Source organism: Mercenaria mercenaria, chromosome 14 (assembly GCF_021730395.1).
Source record: "Mercenaria mercenaria strain notata chromosome 14, MADL_Memer_1, whole genome shotgun sequence".
NCBI classification, from domain to species: Eukaryota; Metazoa; Mollusca; class Bivalvia; order Venerida; family Veneridae; genus Mercenaria; species Mercenaria mercenaria.
The window spans coordinates 65,790,643-65,812,734 of NC_069374.1; the positions used below are offsets into that span (position 1 = coordinate 65,790,643).

The following is a 22,092-nucleotide window of genomic DNA, read 5'->3' on the forward strand; positions in this document are numbered from 1 at the left end:
TCAGTGGGAAAGACATCAAAAATGGGTATTTTGTTAGTGTGACCTTGACCTTACTTGAGTTAGTATAAGTTTGTCATTTATGGATGGATTTTGAAATAACTAGGCATAAATGTGTAGCACAGTTAGATGACTTGTCATACTGAAGACCCAGGTCCATAGCTCAAAAACAATGTTTCTATTTCTTTTTTGTTTCTATTGTTATTATCAGTGTAGTAGTACTTCAAAAGAACTCGTAAACTTTGTATTTGAAGAAGCTCAGACAATTTTTTGTTGATATATATACAGATTTCATGACCAGGAATAACTTACACTTAGTTGAAAAATAACATTGAGGATACTGGTGGAAAACGTCATTCGTCAGATCTAACTGAGCAGGCAACCCAAGTATGGTCACTGTAGTAGCAATGAACTACCCTAGAGTCTGCGGCTAAACCAATGGTGTAGACGTGGTCCAGACAAGATCCTGATGCATGTGTAGGACTGGAAACTTGCTGGATAAATCCCTCAGATGATAGTCTGTCAAACACATGAGACTTTCTTGAGCCAACAATGTTTTGATTGAAATCTCCTGTGCATATTATGGGACAGTCACCACTTAAGAGTCGTATTGACTGAACTTGATTATATATTTCAGTATCACAAGCTCGTAAATCATTCCCTATATTTGGAGAATTGTACACTGCTATCAAATAAAGAGGCTTGGTCGATTTCGGACCGAGGTTGACGGTTATAATCTGGAGAAATCTTTCCTGAACTTTGTCGATTTCTTGACAAGTAACAAATGAACGACGCTTTGCCAACACTGCAACTCCACCAGCATTACTTTCATTCTGATGTGATGGTTTGTCTGTTCGTAAAACATAGTAGTCTTGTGAAGGGATTTTTGAAGTCCTACTTTGTTCAGTTAACCATGTTTCAGTAAGTATCACTATGTCGGAAAGACTGAATAGAGGGTCACTCAGAATATCAGCTTCATGTCGCAGATATGAAAGCACATTTAGTACAGAAACAGTCAACACGGCTTGGCTTGCATTAAGGAAGTTGTAAAACAATGGACACTTTTGTGTCATTTCAAGTTGGTTCATTTCTGTCTTGACATCTTTACTGGAAGTTATCTTTCTTGCATCAAAATTCAGTAAGTGCAAACCATCAAGACTTTTCACTCTACTGAATGCAACATATGCTTGTCCTGGCGCGAATTTGTGTTCTAACGAAACAACAATGCTGTCAAGAGTGAGTCCTTGTACCTTATGTATGGTGCAGGCCCAACAAAGTTTCAATGCGAACTGGTACCTTGTAATCTTTAGATTTGTATTCTTCTGTGTAACTGTGAAGGAGGCCTCTACTCTCAAGATTGGTGTAGCACCAGGGCATTGTTTAAGCTCTAATGCAAAATGTGATTTTTTTCTTGTTGCTTTCCCAACTCTGTCCGAGTCAAACAAAAATAATACTGCTAATACTGACTTGGAAGAACTTGTTTTAGACCTTACAAAACCAACAACTTTACCTTGGCTTCCATTGACCAGCCCATCAGAAACATCCATATTTCGTACTAACATAATCCTTGAAAGCAAAGCTAGTGTTATTTCACTTGGCAAACCTCCTGTGAATTTTGAATCACCTCTGGGTTGATAATTCTCCAAGCTTTTTGGTTTTTTGTCAACTGCTACAATAGTCTCAACAGGATGATGTTCACCCATCTTTCTAAGTTCTTGTTTATTATGGCTGTCTACGTCTTTGTTCCTTGCATAGACATACAGAACATCCTTAGGAGCCTGATCAAGGGGAACATCTCTTGTCTGAAGCATGCCAATATCAGCTTGGGTATGAGAATTTGTGCGAATTCGGTTTAAAAGTTCTGCAAACATTTGATCTTCTTTTTGTCTCATGATGTTGACAAATGGCTTGAAAAGAAATTGCCTCCATAATGACCCACTCAATCTGGCAATCTTGTTGGACACTGGTTTAAACACAAATTTCTGTTTTACTGGGGGAAGTTGATACAGGTCTCCAAAGACCAAAACAGAGACTCCACCAAATAACCTTTTATCAGATTTAATCTCAGATAGTCTGTAATGAAGCTGTAGTAGAAGATTTGAGCCCACCATTGATATCTCATCAATAATCAGCAATTGAAGATTCCCAAGTTTTGATCTCAATGTACTTCTCTTATCATCTGCTAGTTTGCAAAAGCTTTGTGTTTGTCCTAGTGGTAAGAGAAACGCAGAGTGGAGAGTGGTGCCTGAGATGTTGTGCGCAGCAGTGCCTGTTGGAGCAGTGAGAAGCACATGGATGTCCTCAGGGTTTTCGCCTTCTCTCTGAAATGTTCTCAAGGCCATTTGGTACGTAGCTGAAATAAGGTAGGATTTTCCTGTACCTGCACCTCCAGAGATCAACAGGAACAATGGTTCTGGTGTAGTGCCAGTTTTAGCTGTAGATTTGTCTTCACACCATTTCTGAACTATTTGAAAGTCTCTCTTTGCTCTTTATTAAGGTTTCTAACTTCCTGATAATATTGGTCCTCAGAATGATATCGAGGTCTTATTTCAATGGAATAGGTTGTATTTGAAGTTGCAACAGGCATATCATCTGGAAAGGAAGTATTTTCTAAATGTTCTTCAGGGTTCAAAATTGCAAACTGTTCATCCTCTTCATAGCCTTGTTCATCTTCATTTTCCTGAAGTGTGTTTGGAGATATTTGATCGAAAGCGTGTACTGGTGGACCGCAAGTTTCAAATTGTTCAAGTGCCATTGAAATTATTTCACTGTGGTGTTCAACTTCAGCACGATTTTGTTCAATGATATCTACACTTTCATTGTAAAGAAGTTCATATGATGAAGCACTAAGTAAATCAGTTTCTTCTGAAATCCATGGTAAAAATAGCAACAGTTGAGAGTAAAAATACTCTTCTGGTTCTTTAAGAACTGATTTGTGATGATATCTTAGTACAGCTTTCTTCTTCCTTCTTTTCATTGTACCAAGGTCATTTTTCAAGTTTATGATGTCAGTGGACTCATCTGTGTCATTTGCTTCCTCTTCAGAATTTGGCTCAGTTTCACTGGCAGAATGAGCTGGTGAATAAGTGACAGCAAAATGAGCTAGGCACATGTTTTGAAGTGACAATGGTCTTGCACTGTATCGATCAACGATAGATGTGGTGAATATATCCTCTTCATCCTCGTCCATTTCTCTGACAACTGACACTGGTTTCAGGAATGATACTCTCTTGTGCGGCAGGTCTGCTGGAACAAATACTGTTGAAAAACTGGATTTAAAAAGTGGCAAACTTAAAAGCCTATACACAGCTTCCTGTGCGCTTAACTCTCTTGCATTAAGAAATGCATTAGCGCATGATTTAAGTTGATCACTCCAATCATGATTGCACATCTCCTTTGCCACATTTTGGAGAACCTTGGACATCTCTCTTTCATCTTTCGTAATATAGGCCACCATGTACGCTGTACAAGCATACGGGTCTAAACAGTATTGGACATCTAAATTTGCTTGCCAAGCTAGCAGGAGAGTAGTGTTGTAGCAGTTGATGAAGATTTCTTTAGGTTGCCGCTTCAGCACAACAGTTTTTCCTCTTTTAGTTATTGACAACGCATATAAATACTGTTCAACAGTGAAGTGTGTGGCAATCAAGAGATCATCAATAGACTCAATTTTGTGATCTTTGTCATCGTGTAGAACTTGAACTACATTATACAGTATATCTGCTGCAGTCTCCATTGTAGCCGCCGTGAAAACGTCATCTTCAGATTCTACTGGAGCAGCTATTAAAGTACATGGTGAAGGAAGTTTGGGAAAACCAAAGCAACATTCTGTTCCCTTTTTCCTACAGGTTGCAGTGTGGTGGTGTTTTTGTACTGTAGTAACAAGACTGTAAAGCTCTGGGTTGTCTTCTTCTGTAGGTATGGAGCATGTTATAAACTTGTCAATGAACTGAACAATGTCCTCTGTAGGATCAGAAAGCTTAGGTGCATTTTCTGTCCACAAGATGCAATGGGCATGTGGAGAACCTCTTTGTTGGAATTCAATTCTGCAGGAATAGTGTACTACCTTGCCAAGAACTTCAGCTGGACTAAGTAACAGGTCATTAAACAGGCATGTTAGTCTGTGATCAAAGTGTCTTGCAGTTGTAACAGGGTTTGATCGCAACAATGCACATCTTTCTTCCCAGCTTAAACTGTTGATTTCCTCATTCGACAAATGTCTGCCCTATTGTCTCAAGATGGTGTTTATAGTGTCAGGCCACCTCAAGTCTGCCGAGGAGAATGTAAGAAAAAATGTGAAGATCCCAAACTGTTTTACTGCAGCCATCAGTTTGAACATAGCTTTCTGCCAGTAAGGGGGAGAACCACGTACAGTTTGGAGGAAATGGTAAGCCTTGTCTTTAAGAATCAAATTCTTCAGCCTGTTGGGATCTTGAAGAAAACCAGCTTTGATAGTTTGTTCTGATGGTAGGGAACGGTATGATTTTCTCACTGCTATTGAGATATTGTCCATTACCTGTTTGTGTTCAGTTATGTATTACTCTGTGTTGTTTGCAAATTCTCCACTCTTGTTAAGAATACGCGTTTCTTTCAGTATCAAAGCCGAAGCAACCTGTATGGAATAACTTCGGGAAGGCCTGCTCCTCACAACCTGGATCCAACATTATGTGAATTGGATGATGTCCTTCTCCTGGAGCAATACTTATTATCTCTGAAGCATCAACAGCCGGGTCAGATGGTTGGACACAAGTGTCAAACTGAGATTCTTCATTTTCAAAAGTATCTGGCTGTATCATATCGATATCACTTGAAATGGAATCTGAGTCAGAAGACACAGTACTGGCACTATCGTCATCTTGTCCTTCCTCTGATGTTATATCTGGATTATTATTCAGTGTAGATTCCTCTTTGAAATGTTGCCATGCATCTTCATTTTCCTCTTGGCATTTTGCTTGCCAGTTTGGTGTTTCCACTACATTTTGATAATGCCTGTTATTTTTGAGAAGCCACTGGAATGCCTGTTTTATCTTATGTGGTCTAATGTTTTGGTAAGTGACATGGCCTTTGTACGCCCTTTTTCGTTTCAACTTTACAGGAAGAATTCCAGATTTTGACAATGTTCTTGGAAGGCTTGAGCAAAGTTCAGATGCATCAACTGGTACATTTACTACCCTGCCCATTACACCACGCTGTTTCCCTTTTGGCAGCTGCACTATTTTCATAAAGGGGTATCTGCGGGCCAGAAGTCTACTTTCAAAATCAGTTAATTCTGAAATGATCACTGGTGGTTTTGGCACAGACATTTTGTTATACTGTGCCTGTGGTGGAATCTTATTTTTGTTAATATGCCTTTTACATGTAAGACATATATATTGAAACCCATTTGGTGATATTTCATCTGTGCTTAAAAGTTGTGACAGTTCACTTTTCACTGAAAATTTTGAAACACTATTTCTGTAAAGAGTTCTATGGCAAACTGTACACACATATTCAGGAGAATCTTTTATATCTTTTTTAAATTTAGCCATAGCAGTTTCTATATACACTGGATGCCTTTGTAATGTTTTTTGTGCTTTGTCTTGTTTTTTTTCTGAAATCACTTTCTTCAGTTGTTTCACTTCGTCTTTTTGTAAATTTATTTGATCTGTCCATTTTTTTTCTATTATTACTTTCTTCAATTGTTCCATCATGTCGCCTTTTCATTTTATCTGACCTGTCCTTTACTTTCCTGCTTTCAGTTTCAGCATACGTTTGACTCTGTCTGAGTTTATCTTGATAGAATTTCTCCTTTTCTTTTCTTAGCACATGTTGTTCACTTGTCTGAGCCTGTTTTCTTGCAAGTTTATCTGACCTGTCCTTTGCCTTCCTGCTTTCAGTTACAGCATTCGTTTGACTCTGTCCGTGTTTATCTTGATAGAATTTCTCCTTTTCTTTTCTTAACACATGTTGTTCACTTGTTTGAGCCTGTTTTGTAGCAAGTTTATCTGACCTGTCCTTTGCCTTCCTGCTTTGAGTTTCAGCATTGGTTTGACTCTGTCTGTGTTTATCTTGATAGAATTTCTCCTTTTCTTTTCTTAATACATGTTGTTCACTTGTTTGAGCCTGTTTTCTAACAAGTTTATCTGAGCTGTCCTTTGCTTCCTGCTTTGAGTTTCAGCATACGTTTGACTCTGTCTGTGTTTATCTTGATAGAATTTCTCCTTCTCTTTTCTTAACACATGTTGTTCACTTGTTTGAGCCTGTTTTCTAGCAAGTTTATCTGACCTGTCCTTTGCTTTCCTGCTTTGAGTTTCAGCATTGGTTTGACTCTGTCTGTGTTTATCTTGATAGAATTTCTCCTTTTCTTTTCTTAACACATTTGTTCACTTGTTTGAGCCTGTTTTGTAGCAAGTTTATGTAACCTGTCCTTTGCTTTCCTGCTTTGAGTTTCAGCATTCGTTTGACTCTGTCTGTGTTTATCTTGATAGAATTTGTCCTTTTCTTTTCTTAACACATGTTGTTCACTTGTTTGAGCCTGTTTTGTAGCAAGTTTATCTGACCTGTCCTTTGCCTTTCTGCTTTGAGTTTCAGCATTGGTTTGACTCTGTCTGTGTTTATCTTGATAGAATTTCTCCTTTTCTTTTCTTAACACATGTTGTTCACTTGTTTGAGCCTGTTTTCTAGCAAGTTTATCTGACCTGTCCTTTGCTTTCCTGCTTTGAGTTTCAGCATTGGTTTGACTCTGTCTGTGTTTATCTTGATAGAATTTTTCCTTTTCTTTTCTTAACACATGTTGTTCACTTGTTTGAGCCTGTTTTGTAGCAAGTTTATCTGACCTGTCCTTTGCCTTTCTGCTTTGAGTTTCAGCATTCGTTTGACTCTGTCTGTGTTTATCTTGATAGAATTTCTCCTTTTCTTTTCTTAACACACTTTGTTCACTTGTTTCAGTCTGTCTCTGTTTGAGTTTACGCATCTTATCCTTTGCTTTCCTTAGCTCTTTTTCATCATTCGTTTCTTTCTGCCTCTGATGCTGTTTACGTAATCTATCATTTTCTTTCCTTTTCTCACTTTGTTTTGTCAAATTCATTTGTTGAATATTCTCTGGATTAATGACACCAGGCTCTATTATTGTGTGTTTGCTTGTTTGTAGATTCTTTTTAATTCTGTCTTTAGTTTTTCGCATTTGCATCTCTTTTTAAGTCTGTCTTTTTCCCTTTTCAGCATTAATAGATTCACGCTCCTCTTTTAGTGTTTCTTTCATTACATTTGATTTCAGACACTTCTCTATTTGTTTTTTCAATTTCTCTTTCTGTTTATTTAAACCAACATTTCCAGTACTTCTTGTTTTTACTGGATTACTGTTTTTTTGCCTATCAAACCTATGCGACACTCTATTATAAACAATATGTGATGATTTTGTGGTTTGATCCCTTCCCTCCTGTGACTGTATTGAGTTCTGTGAAATCTGTTTTACACCTTCATTTGTAGACTTGTTTTTGTGATAGCCTGTTTCTTTTTAGCAGAAAGGACATTTTGATCTTCAAAATATGAATGCAATAAAGAATCCATTGGAAAGTCTGACACAAAATGATCAATAAAACATTTTCTCAAATGAGTTATTAGGCGACTTTGTCGAACTGTATACTTTTGTGGAGGTCTACCAGTCAACAGCATGTAGGCATTGAAAATTGCGAATGGTCCACAGTCATTAGACAATCCTTGGTGCTGCGGAACAAGATATTTCAGTTCGATGCCGGATGAGTTACTGTAGTCATACAATATTTTAATCTGTGGCAGCAGACTATGAAGTCTTTGGGAATTTGTCAATGAATCGTATACTGTTATTGTCTTTCCCGTTTGACAAGTAACAACATAATATTCACTTAGATAATGAATTTGTGTTGCAAATACACCACTAGGAACTTTTTCTGAATTGTGTAAATTGTGTTCTTGCAAGATATTTGCGTAGAAATATGAAGGACGTAACAACCCATAATTCACATTGAACTGTCTCTTTAATATAAGTGTAAAATAGTCCATTACACGTATATCTAAAGTACTTTGAAATACACTTTCTTCATTGATGTCAGTGAACTGGCAGGGATCCAGAAGCTGCATATCTCTTGACTGTATTGCCACTGAACCCTAAAAAGGTAAAAAAATATATAAAATTCTATGCTTTTTTTGTTACATTGAATTATATACTGTGGTACAAACTAAGATACCAAGCAAATAAATCTGAAAATTCATAATTTTCTGCCTATTTGTCCATATGAAAACTCTCGAAAACGGTTTTAGTTGCAGGAAATAACCATAATAAGTGTTAATTGAAATAAATTCCTTCAACTAAAACTTAAGAATTGATTCAGAAGTAAAGATTATTTAAATAGCAATATCTTATTGTAAATGAATGTAATATTCATGAACAAACTATGATATATTTAATTTAGTTACACATACTGAACTTTCATCTGGAAGTGTACATTCACTAAGGGTGCTGTTGCTTTTTTCCTGTGGCCGCAAGCTTAAGCTACTGTCCCTATCTTGCCGTTTTCGTTCCCTCTCCTTTTCCTTTTGACATCTATTCATGACTGTATATTATATTCTTCAGTGAAGCTTGACCTGAATTTTTTTTTATTCTTTTAATTGTCAAAAACAAAGCAACCAGCTCATAACAATAATAACAACTTTCTTATACCATTCTTAGTTTATTTGAAATTAAAAAATTGTGACCTACATACCATAATGTGAATTAAGGTAGTTACAGAACTCAAAACTCATATTTAAAGATTCAAGTTAAACTATTTAAACAATATACTTAGTAATCAATGTATTATGGAGATTTCTTGCGAGTGTTAACCCCCTAAACTTATTGCGAAACTGCATAAAATAATAACTGGAAAAAAAAACTTGTGAAATGCTTGTATTTTAATAGAAAATTGATAAATATGTTTAAGCATTCTAAAAAATGAAGTATTAAAATATTTTAAATTTAACTTCCAATTCAAAGTACTTTTTCAAGTAATATTATACTCAAATACAGCTTAATGTTAATGCTTGAAATATTGTTTCATAGTTCAGTTTGAAAATTGTCTGTATCAAGGTCTATAGAACTTTGAATGGTATAAGAAATATACTGTCATGAGCTGGCTACAACATAGCATTTTATAAGTGATAAAAATTAGCAATTTGGGAACTTTGTTAATCAAATACATGTACAGGAAATTGTACTAATATGTAGACAAATTCAATAAATCGATCTTCGATATCAAGATGGTAATGTCATAAACTGAAAACATTACTAAACTAAACTCTACCTAGAGCATAAGAAAAACACAAATAGCCCTCATGATATTGGATTTATAAATGATAAAAAATGAACAATTTGTGAACTTCGTTAATCATATACAGATAAAGAAAGTTGTGCTACCGGTAATCTGTAGACAAATTTTAAAAAACCTATCTTAAATATCAAGAGGGTAATGTCTTTAACTGAAAACATTATATAGAATGAACTAAATTCTGTCTAGAATATAAGAAAAACACTAATAGCCCTTATGATAATATCCTCGCGCTGCAATTTAAATCAGTTCAGGTTTTACTAGTTATTTAGTACCGCTATAGCATGAAGTCAAAAAGATAAATTTAGCTGACTATAAGATAGGGTGAAGTAAACCATTGATATATAGATAATCAGGGATGGTGCATACTTGATTAATCATATTTTTTACCACATTGTACAGATATGAAGACAAAATCAAGCAAACTTTTTGTAGAGGGTAAATACATGTAGTTATTATATATATACATTATAAGTTCTTAATCACAAAATGCAATAGACAATACACAAACTCTTCTTAGAGTAAAATGTTTACACATAACAATATGAAACACTGATAACAGAAACTCCATGTACACTTTAAAGTATTAGAAGGTTGTCAAATGATGACATGCTATGGCTTGTCCAACTTTTAATCTTAAAATCTGGCACATCCACTCCCCATGTTCTTGTCTGCTGCCATCTTATTCTCTGATTCACATTCACTCCCCATATTCTTGTCTGCGGCCATGTTATTCTCTGATCCACATTCTCTCTCCATGTTCTTGTCTGCTGTCATCTTTTTCTCTGATCCATTCCCAAATCCGCTACCCACGCTCTTCTCCGCTCCACTCTCTGTTTTGTCTCCTCCACTCTCCACGCTGCTACTCTCTTTTTTGTCTCCTCCACTCCCCACGCTCTGTTCCGCTCCAGTCTCAGTTTTGTTTCCTCCACTCTCCGCTCCACTCTCTGTTTTGTCTCCTCCAGTCTGCACGCTGCTACCCTCTGTTTTGTCTCCTCCACTCCCCACGCTCTGTTCCGCTCCAGTCTCAGTCTTGTCTCCTCCGATCTGCATCCTCTTCTCTGCTCCAGTCTCCATCTTGTCAGTGAAAACATCAGCAAGACATGCTTCTAATCCTTTATATATTTCAAGTCTCCTTCGCAGATCTGCGTTCTCCCGGTGAAGGTGGATATTATATTGTTGTAATGAGGAAGTCTGTTGTTGTAAAGCACAGTTTTTCAAGTTAATGTCATCTAGTGCTGGAACAGTTGACTGCAAGAAAATCTTACTTTCATTTAGTACTTGTTTGACTTGTTGGGTTGCCCCTGCAGTGTCTCTATTACTCAAATCATACAGTGCAGCTTTACAGTTACTTTCCAACTGCACATGAAACTGACTCGCATGATTTTTGTAATCTGGTAAGTTTATTCTGGGTTTCTTAGGACTTTCGGATGAGGTAGATGGGGACGATTGCAATGAAGTATGATGTTTGTTTGGGGTTGTAAAAAGTTTAGTAGGGGTTGCCATGTTGTTAGTGAACTGAAAATAGATAGATAATACTAGCTACAATGCAGAACATGCAAGAAACCCAAAGCATATATAATAGGAGCGACGAAAAAAGCCATGGGTGATTCAGCCTCCATGTAAAATACTCAATGCAAGTTAACTTTAATTTAGTCTGAAAAACTCATTATAAAAAGGTATATGTGTAATCGAAAGGCAAAATACAAGCAAATACTAATGAATATGTAATAAAGCATGTGGTATGCACACTTTTTAATACTTTGATTCATAGTTTTAGAAATTTAATCACTCTTTTATTCCTCAATTAAATGTAAAATGAAAAATGATATTGTACCAAACAGAACCAATGTGGAAAGAAAATAATGGAAGTGTTAAATTTCTTGGTAAGGCATCTGAAAAGACTTACAAAGATCAAGCAGTACTAGTAATATCTACAGATACATTAAGCAACACAGATACAGTGTTAGTTACTCACTGTGACACAATGATAAAGCAATAATATCTACAGCTACATTAAGCAACACAGATATACAGATTGTGATTTCAACTTCAGAATGCACATTTGGCTGACTATGTTACATGGAGTTACCGGGCACACCACACATGCCTTAATGGTAGAGTAGTAGAGTGTAATTATGAATTTAATATATAGGGTTATAATATTTGCTATGAAAATATTGTGTAGAAAGCCTTCACCAAATATCTACAACAATTAAGGCATGCTCTAGGAGGTACATCCATGGTACAATGCATTTAGGACTGTTTTAATAATGTTTTGAAACAGATTGACTGAATGACTGAAATATACTGCTTTGTTTTTGGCAGATTTACTACAGGGCCTCTCTTCCCTATGTACCTACCTGCCTAAATGGTAGCATTCCCATTGGCAGTGATTTTATTGAAAAGATATTAAATAGTTTGTAATAAATTTTCCTCGAAAAATTTTTAGCATGTAAAATCAAATTCTAAGTTTGCAATTATTGTACCATTACCATAATGGTTAGAAAAAAGCCCTACTTACTGTCAAATCAAAAACATAAAGCTAAATGCATTGTATACAGAAATTCCAATAGCTTTGAGTGTAAGGTACTGTTTTTCTTTTGTGCCCTTATAAAAATACATATCATAGTATAAACCATGGGTAAAAGTTGAAAATTTAAAAAATCCTGAAAATCTTTATTTTAGCAGTAATTTTCCTACTGTAAAATCCTGAAATTCCTGAAAAATCCTGAAAACTTTTACCCATGATAAACATACCTCTTCATTAATTTTAATGAAGCATCAATTTGAATCAAAACATAAAAAATACATAATGTACTCACCTAACACATGGCTCTAAGTGTGACCTTGACCTTTCAGCTACGGACCTGGATCTTGCGCGCGACACGTCGTCTTACTGTGCCACACATTCACGCGTAGTTATTTTAAAATCCATGCATGAGTAGCAAAGATATGGACCGGACATGCCTATCAATGCACTATCATGAAAAATGACCTTTAACATCTAAGTGTGGCCTTGACCTTTGAGCTACGGACCTGGGTCTTGCGCGCGACACGTCGTCTTACTGCGATACACATTCATGCTAAGTTATTTGAAAATCCATCCATCGATGACAAAGATATGGACCGGACACGCTTATCAATGCACTATCCTTTAACGTCTAAGTGTGACCTTGACCTTTGAGCTACGGACCTGGGTCTTGCGCACGACACGTCGTCTTACTGTGGTACACATTCATGCCAAGTTATTTGAAAATCCATGCCTATCAGTGCACTATCATGAAAAATGACCTTTAACATCTAAGTGTGGCCTTGACCTTTGAGCTACGGACCTGGGTCTTGCGCGCGACACGTCGTCTTACTGCGATACACATTCATGCCAAGTTATTTGAAAATCCATCCATCGATGACAAAGATATGGACCGGACACGCTTATCAATGCACTATCCTTTAACGTCTAAGTGTGACCTTGACCTTTGAGCTACGGACCTGGGTCTTGCGCACGACACGTCGTCTTACTGTGGTACACATTCATGCCAAGTTATTTGAAAATCCATCCATCGATGACAAAGATATGGACCGGACACGCTTATCAATGCACTATCCTTTAACATCTAAGTGTGACCTTGACCTTTGAGCTACGGACCTGGGTCTTGCGCACGACACGTCGTCTTACTGTGGTACACATTCATGCCAAGTTATTTGAAAATCCATCCATCGATGACAAAGATATGGACCGGACACGAAAATTGCGGACAGACCGACAGACTGACAGACCGACAGACGGTTCAAAAACTATATGCCTCCCTTCGGGGCATAAAAATGCCTTTTCAGAAGACAGAGCAACAAGAGAAACACCCTTAAGGGCCCGACGAAACAGGCCAGAAGACAGATATCAAAACAGTTCAGTCCTGGTAGGATTTAAAGAGTCCTCCCCCTCTTCCGTCAGACACAATCAAAGAGGGAAGCGTAGTGTCCAACTGTAAACGGGTTGAACACTAAACATGCGGTATGTCTCAAAACAGTTGGGTCGTAACCTCTTTTAATAAAACGTTTTATAATTTTACCAAATACATTTGGAAAATTACCATGACCCAAGATCTTACGAAGTTTGTAAACCACATCCCCATAAAAAACGGGTTTTGAAAAACCTTCTCGCGGAAGTGTCTTTAAATTACTATTGAATTTTAAAACTAAATCAGAATTACGATAGTAAAATTTAGCAAAATATTTACACAATTTGTAATAACGGTAGCCTTGCTGAAGAAGTTTACTTGTAATATATTGATTACGTTCATTGAAATGCTTTACACGACTACACGCTTTGGCAAACCGAATTAATTGAGAAATATAAACCCCATAAGATGTAGCCTGAGGTACATCCCCATCCAAATGGGGAAAATTTACAATACTAAAATTAAAATCATCCCTCTTGTCATAAATTTTGCTGTGTATAATATTGTCATAAATAGAGAGATGTACATCTAAAAATGAAGCACCAGTATCCGAATTGTTAGTTTTAATTAACTGAAGCTCCCTAGGATAAATAGTACCCACCAACTGACCAAAAAACGGATTATCCATATTAAGAATATCATCCAGATAGCGTGATGTATTATTAAATACAGTTATAATATCTGCCTGCGTATCTGGAGAAAGGCTCAACATAAAGTCTCTTTCATAACAATATAAAAACAAATCTGCGACAAGAGGTGCACACTTTGTTCCCATGGGAATACCAACTACTTGTCTAAAAACTGCATTCCCAAAGCTGATGTAAATGTTGTTCAATAAAAAGGAAAGGGCTTTACAAACTTCGTCACAGGTCCACATTCTATAATGTTTAATACTATTGCTAGTAAAAAAAGCTTTATCAAAATTGCAAGCGAGAAATGTAGCATTCTCTCTGGCTAAAGTCTTTTGAATTAGGGCAGTTAGTTTGTCATTTATTAAGTTATGTGTTAAAGTGGTATACAAAGTAAAAAAATCGTATGTACTGACTGTAGATACCCTGTAATTATTAATTTTAAACTTGTCCAGGATTTCGCCAGAATTTTTAATCGACCAAAATAAGTGTTTACCAGAGGTTTCGTATACTTTATCACAGTATCTTTCCACGTGGGCTTTCACAGCAGTTAGACATGATGTTAATAGTTTTGAAATATTTGTAGTTGTACAAGAGCTTGAATTAGCGATGAAGCGATTATTATATGGTTGTTTATGCAATTTAGGAATCCAGTACATGGTTGGTAGTTTAATTTGTTGATAGTCTATACGAACTTTTAAATTAGAAACTTCAGTGATGTGATCAGTGACCAAATTATTTTCAACAGAAAGACTCAATGTATCAGTTTTAGTGCTATTTAGTTCGTTTTGTAAAACATTAATATAATTTAGACGTCAAATGATGATAATATTGTTGGCCGCCTTGTCTGCTGGACCTAAGACATACTTAGAGTGAAATTCTTGGATTTCCTTTTTCAAATGTCTTAAAGTAAACTTGGGTTTTGGTGGAAGTAGGTGTTCATTAGTTTGATAAATTTTTATTCGAGAATCAACAATGTTAAAAATATTTCGTTTCCAAGATGCTGTTTGTTTTGAACCATTACGATTAATGTGATTAACAGAAAATATTCAGTTATGATTTCTTCTCATCTTGGTGCTGTAGTATACCATACTTCCTTTTGTTTAGAATATTTGCCAAGTTTTCACATTTCGAGGTATCAGTTTTAATGCTTATATTTTATTCGGGAATTATGGATTATCATTAATGCAAATAATTTTGTTAATAGTACATAAACTTCTTAAAACGGATCCGTTATACAAGATACTGCTATTGCGATAACACCATTTCTTTAATCTTTTAGTGTACACATTTGGTTTTTTTAAGGGAGCTCTGCTTTTTAGGTGGCACATAATTTCATGGAATTGGGGACAACCTGGACCATGGGACAACCAGAACCAGACAACCCTGACCATATTAAAGACACACACAATGGCCTTCATTAAACAGAAACCCGCCTACTTAGCTCAGTAGGGAGAGTGCAGATCTACGGATCGTGGGGTCATGAGTTCGATCCCTGGGCGGGGCGTATGTTCTCTGTGTTGATTTGATAAAAGACATTGTATCTGTTATCATTCGTCCTCCACGTCTGATTCATGTGGGAAAGTTGGCAGTTACTTGCAGAGAACAGGAAAACTGGTTAGGTTATCTGCCCGCCATTGCATAACTGCAATACTGTTGAAAAACGGTGTTAAACCCAAAACAAACAAACAAACATCAAATAGATTTATTGCTATTTTTATTTATTTATTTATTTAAATAAATTTATTCATTTATTTATTTATATTACATGCGAGGCTCTGCTGCGCATTTTATCAATTTTATTCAACGAGTTTAAAAAATTCAATGTGGAAAGTCACAAATGGAATATTCTTTTTATCACATGTTAGCCTTTCCTGTCGAAACATCAAAAATTCTACTTTCTTTTACTATATAAACAAGTCAATTTAAACAACGTCTTCTATATCATTTATAAACGACGTCGACGGATACTTCTATCACATATACGGGACCCCATCATCAGTATCTTTCATTTGAATATTTTTTAATGAAAGTTTATATTAGTTATCTGTATGGGAGTCACAAATGATTCATGCTAACCGCGCTCACTTGCAGCTGATTTAAGTTTGTTGCATATAATGATTTGTTGAAGTAGTTCTACGTTTATATAACTTGACCTTTTGCTCTGCTTATGTCGGTCAATAGCTATACATAGCTAATGTTGTCTTTATATGTTACACGGACTTTAAATAAAATTTGTATCTTGTATCTTGTATCTTGCTTTATTTTTGTTTATGTACGTTTATGTTTATCGTGTCTCTTAGTGCCTATCTGCCTTTACCGTTTTAATGAATTATGTGTTGAAGCATGCAGTTGTGATCGATACTTATATATGTGATACTTCAGTACTTCAAAGCTCTGATGATTTGAATGGTTTTAGGAAGGGAAGGAATGTATTGTTTACCTTTATTTATTCCATTATATTATGTTACCAAAGATTTACCTTTTAACCGGAAAATATTCATCATCAATTAATAAGTTTCCCAGATGGTGTACTTAACTTAAGGTATTAGGCCCCTAATAGTAATGTTTAAAAAATGGCATTTGCTTGGTATATTCTTACAGTTGACCGTGCTTCGCACTTTGTTGCAAATTTTTAAAAACTTTTACCGTGCCGTTTTTTTTTTTATAAATTTTGTGTAATTTATGGTATGTCCTCATGCTCAAGTAGAGAAATATTTCAAAGTGGCGGCCTTTATCCAAAACGTTTGCAGAGAATTCATTATACCATTATTTTTTATAAAAGAATCATCAAACTACTGGTAAACAATTATAAAACTAAGAAATAAAAGTGTCAGTTTCATTTTTTCTAGGGTGCCTCAAGTAAACAGATTTAATGAGACAGAATTCTATCTCCAACATTGAAAAATTAAGGTCTAATCCTGCGAGTCTGTTTTAAATTTTGCTCCCTTCATTCAAAAATAACTGTGGGGCAGAAGTAAAACCTACCTACATTTCTTCCACAATATGTAATCTAAAGAATGAAGGCAAAATAGAGAACTTTTACCGCACGTAACTCAGTATTTTTAAAGATATCTAACTCTACCCCTTCTATTTCAGAGGTAAATTCACTTTGAACAGCAAGAAATCGCTTATCAAATGAATATTTTCCATTTTTGTACAATAAATCAATAACAAGTCTTGAAAGAAGTAAAAACTTACTAGAAAAAAAGAAAAATAAGAAAAACAAATTTTGGTCACAGTGGGGCTTGAACCTATGCCCCCCTGAAAATTGCAGTCAAAGTAGGTTTATGGTAGAAATTGAATACTCTTCAAAAAGGAGATACTCTATTATGGGCCTAATACCTTACGAATACCTTTAGTGTGTTACCGCTCATTACCGTATCTTTGGGTTCCAATGAATTATTGCGACATTTCGCTGGACTAGTTTCCGGCAAAAACATATGCACGTGTGTATTCTCAAAATTATCGATATTTTGCCTTTATTTCCAAAGTATGGGACGAAAAAGGGACCCACTGGAGCAGAAATTTTCGGGGAAAGGACGGAAAGCGAAGAAACAGCCGCCACCGATGTTACAGAAGACGATGAAAGGTAAATTATGTCAAGTGACACAAAAAACTTGTTCGGGTAAAATAGGCTTCAAGTTCAAGTTCGCCTGCTATCCGTCTATTAATCGAACGAACAAACTGACTATGACTAAATCACTTAATAACTAAATTATGACCCATTCTTTCATGTGTTATGCATGGATATAAACCCTGGGAGAGAAAATACCAAGGTCCCTACTGGGGCTTGAACCACAGACCGTGTGATCCGTAGGCAAACACTCTAACCATGTCGCTCAAGAGTTAACCCAACAGCAGGGCTGTTGGAAGTGGCCTATAAACCTACTATCACTGCACTTCTCCCCCTTTACTTTTCAGAGCTCACTACATCAGGTCGGAGACTTCCCCTGGATTGAGAGACAGTCTCTCGATCTAAACATTGTCTCTCGTTCGAAAGACAAAATGTCTCTGGATTGAAAGACTAAAATTACCTTAAGCAATGAAAATCAATGAAAGAGTACTTAAAACTCTCTTTTTAGAATGCGCAAATTTATTTCAAATATAGAAAATTATCTTTCTTTTATCAAATTTTCAAAATCAAAATTATTTGGGAATTTTGCTTAAGCATTATAATACTTAAACAAACTTCTATGACAATGTGTTTCTTGTACAATTTACTTGAAATAACAAGTTGTTTCAGTGAATAGATAATGCGACTGTACTGGTACTGATGATAAACCCGGACAGAAAATAAGGTTTTGTACCTGTAACTTTTTTATTTATGCAGATTGATATCAATGGTTGGGATCAAAATAAAGCTTAGCTCTGACTGAATAATTGACATAATTTAAATTTATATTTAGCAAGCAAACTCACAAGAAGTGAGGCCATGAAAGGGATATGTAAAATGGGGACTGTACGAACATCGACTGATGATAAATTCGACCACTTTGTCATTTAAAAAAAAATTCTCCATAGTATTATATTGAAACTTTCCCAAAATGATGCAACAGTCATTCCTGATCAAGTAATGAAAAGTGACCCAATGTCAGACCTTCATGCATGCGCAAAAAACATCCCCTTCCCCAGTATTTTTGAGTAAATATTTTTTAAACAGACAAATGTAAGTCATTTATTTATACAGAATATTTACCAATTTCGTTTTCTTTTACACCAGTTGGTGCTGTAAGTGGTTGCTATTAGACAACATGTTCAATTATATATAAAAAAAAACAATTGCAACTGAATAATTTGAAGGTGGTCGACTTTATCATCTGTTCGAGTTTATCATCAGTACCAGTAAGGAAATTATTGCTTTAATAATGATTTCATGTTTTTTCAACACTTAAGCTAAATACAGTCTTTCCATCGAAAGGCATTTTGTCTTTCAAACGAGAGAGAGTGTTTAGATCGAGAGACTGTCTCTCAATCCAGGGGAAGTCTCCGACCTGTACATGTAGCTCTCCATAATGACCCTCCATGCTTTACTCCATGAGTCCATCAAACATCCTCGTTGCCATTTAAGTAAGCCCTATGAGAGAAAATACCAAGGTCCCTACTGGGGCTCGTGATCCATAGGCGGACATTCTAACCACATCGCTAAAAAGTTAAGAGAACTTCCGCCATCTTGAATTTAGAGTGACCTTCATTTGAGGTGTGAAAATATAGTGAACAAAAGCTTTCAAATCCAGCTGTTCCATAGCACAAAACAGCTCAGTTTGCAAGACCTGAACTAAAAGTAGCTGTATAAAAAGTAATATTAAAATTTGGAAATAAACAAAGCAGGTATTTTCCCCAATTTATGGTTAGATTTATAAATACTTTCAACAGGGATCGAATTGAGCGGTCGCTAACTCGCAAAATTCGAGTAAGAATAAAAAAATGCGAGTAGAAAATCATGGCACTCAAATATTTTTGCGGGCACGTTCGAAAATCGGGGAATTCGCTTAAACTGTCCGTTTCTCTTTTAAAACTTCTTTGGGGCAGTTTATTTACCGATAATCACGTGACTGCTTGTCGCTTTATACAATAGTAATTATTGGAAATCTATGTAAGCGTCTAGGCAATATTTGTTTTCATTGCAAAGTTCTGCGAAATGGAGAGGAAAATAACATGTTTCTTGGTGCAAAAAGGCCTGCGGAGATCTAAAATGGTAGCAAAACTAGGGGCAGTGACCTGAGAAAAACTTAAAACTTCAACGTCCAGCCGCTAGACTTGTTTTCAAAATGAAGAGTTCTTTGATCAGTGATGTGACAACTGCAATTGTGGGCAAAATATTGCAGACGGCGGTACCCGTTTGAAACTTTTGTTTATGTATAATTCATTTTCAAATGGTGTTGCATGGTTCATTTTATGCCAGATTAAAAGAAAAATGGATTAAAAATCTAACTGAATTACAAGGTGAGTCTGTGGCATTTGATTTGATGAAATTATAGCGTGACAGCCTTGAAGCAGATACAAAACCTGAGACATAAAGGAAATACCAAACTTTGAATAACTTGTGATGCCCTGTATAATCTTAATGCACTGGTCAGAGATACAAGTAATTAGTTCATTCAGGTAATAAATACCTACCCAAATTTAGTGGTTATCTGCAGACACAAGTTAGTGTTTGAAGAACTCGAAAGGGTACTTTATCTCGACAAAGGAAGTCAGTGTCTCAGCTGTGACACAACGTTTCAACTCAGATATTTTTACATATACAGTTGAATATCGTTACCTCGATATCGGTTAGCTCGATACTCCGGTTAGCACGATGTATTTTAGTCGGTCCCGATTTTTCCCTATATATTCTAATGTAATTATTTATCATTACCTCGATATGATTAGCTCGATGAGATTTTTCAGTCCCGTCAACTTACCTGTAATGTTTTTACACCTGGTTTCGTCGATATCACAGCGTGTCAAAAAATATCCATGTTATTTGTAAGGTGTGAAAAGCAACCTATTGTTGTCCGGCGATGTATTTATCATAATCAAGTTAGTGTGTTTGTTATTTAATCTTTAATCCAATTCATATGTTAGGAAGTTTGCATTTAATTCCCAATAATTAGTCTTATAATTTATAAAACAGCGTGCAAGCGGGCAACTTGTTTTCAAATATAACAACTAATTTGGATGAAATATTTTTCTATATCTGCCATTTAGGATTGAGTAACAATATGCGTATTACACAGGCAAAATTTCGTTATCGAAGCACAGTCAAAATGACTACTCAACTAGGAACATTACAGCTGCATTCAGACTTTATGGAAGGAATAAAATGCTAATGTTTATACGTATATTTTGAAAAATATAAAACTTAAATGTAAGTATGTACTATTTAATTATTTAAAGATGTTTATTTGTCAATAAAATTAAAATCGTATTTTCGTTATATTATTTCTTTCCCCTTTCAAACCCTCTAAAAAAAGCATTGGATATAGTGACAATAAAGACGTCCGACACAAGTACAGAGTTGTCCCAGATAGTCGATATCGTTACGTTGAACTTCGGATACGTCGATGCAATTTTTACAGTCCCTTGAATATCGAGGTAACGGTATTCGACTGTATATGTTGATATTTAGACATATTCTTTTTAAAGAAATTAGTAAATTAGATTATTTCATGACGGAACCGGTCACGACTGAAGGTGAAAAGTCTGTGACAAAAGACCCGTCACAGAAAGTAGACTCATCCATGACAGAACCAGTCATGGCTGAAAATGAAAAAACAGTGACAAAAGACCCGTCATGGAAAGTAGACACATCTGTGACATAACTTTCCGATGAAGGGAAACAAACATCTGTGGTGGAAGAACCATCATACAATATATGTTTTGAAGAAGAAATAGAAGCTGGACAGTCAGTGAAGTCAAACACATCTGTCATGCACCATATTGGTTAGAAATTGGAAACTTCAAACTTAACGATGAAGAAAAATATATTCTTTATTTGCGAGTGGATTAATGATAGGATAATAGATGCAGAAATGATTCTTCTGAAGAGATAGTTTCCACATAATTATATGGGGTTTGGACAGTTGTTTAAATGCGGTCAGTTTGACGTTTCCCCTGGCATATGGTAATTTCGTTCAGATTTTCAACAAAACTCCAGGACACGGTTGATCCCACTGGCTTACATTGTCAGCCATGAAAGAAAATAAATCAGAAGTAAAAATCTACGATTCCAGCTTCATGTCTCTTAGTGTTCCAGCTCAACAAGTAGTGTGTAATTTACTTAGGAAGGATACACCATCAAAGAAAAAGAAATTTGACAAAATTTTGTTGAAATTCATGGACTGCGCGTTTCAGGAAAACGGAAACAACTGCGGTCTGTATGCGATTGCAGATGCAACTGCAGAAGCTAAAAAAATAGACCCATGGACTCAAAGCTATAATGTGGAACTTCTACGTGGTCATTTGACTCAATGTTTGGAAAAAGGTAAACTAACACCATTTCTGCCGAGTCTAGGACTCTTGAGCATGCAAGTGGTGTTAGAAAACTTAGATACACCTCTTACCTAAAAGTATTTTGTACATGTAGAATGCCTGAAGATGGTGTGTAGTTTGTGACAGGTGCAAAATAGGCGAGGGACTGCAAAAAGATGATATATAAGGTGATGACTAACCCTAAGAAGAAAAATACCAAATGCACAAGAA

General features: G+C 35.9%; 2 protein-coding genes across 2 annotated transcripts in view; one reads left to right on the forward strand and one right to left on the reverse strand.

Annotated features, from left to right (window-relative positions):
• Window positions 1–4,568: 4,568 nt before the first annotated feature.
• On the reverse strand, window positions 4,569–7,165 carry LOC123526992 (trichohyalin-like). The gene is made up of 3 exons (XM_045306250.2): window positions 6,399–7,165; window positions 5,667–6,070; window positions 4,569–5,428 (listed from the first exon to the last, which is right to left on the reverse strand). Exons 1-3 carry the CDS (start codon window positions 7,163–7,165, stop codon window positions 4,569–4,571), a joined length of 2,031 nt encoding a protein of 676 aa, XP_045162185.1.
• Window positions 7,166–17,309: 10,144 nt separating this feature from the next.
• Window positions 17,310–22,092, forward strand: part of LOC123527800 (uncharacterized) — a 36,003-nt gene continuing 31,220 nt past the window's right edge. The window contains exon 1 of the mRNA XM_053523741.1: window positions 17,310–17,497. Coding sequence (XP_053379716.1) covers window positions 17,401–17,497 — 97 coding nt within the window. The 5' untranslated portion in view covers window positions 17,310–17,400. The remainder of the gene's footprint in view (window positions 17,498–22,092) is intronic.

Coding starts and splice junctions, on each gene's coding strand:
- LOC123526992 (XM_045306250.2), bottom strand. CDS start 7,165: ATGCAAATGCGAAAAACTAAAGACAGAATTAAAAAGAATCTACAAACA. Junction 6,071..6,398: donor AGCAGGAAAGCAAAGGACAG/GTTACATAAACT, acceptor ACATGTATTAAG/AAAAGAAAAGGAGAAATTCT. Junction 5,429..5,666: donor TGATGGAACAATTGAAGAAA/GTAATAATAGAA, acceptor CAAAATTTTCAG/TGAAAAGTGAACTGTCACAA.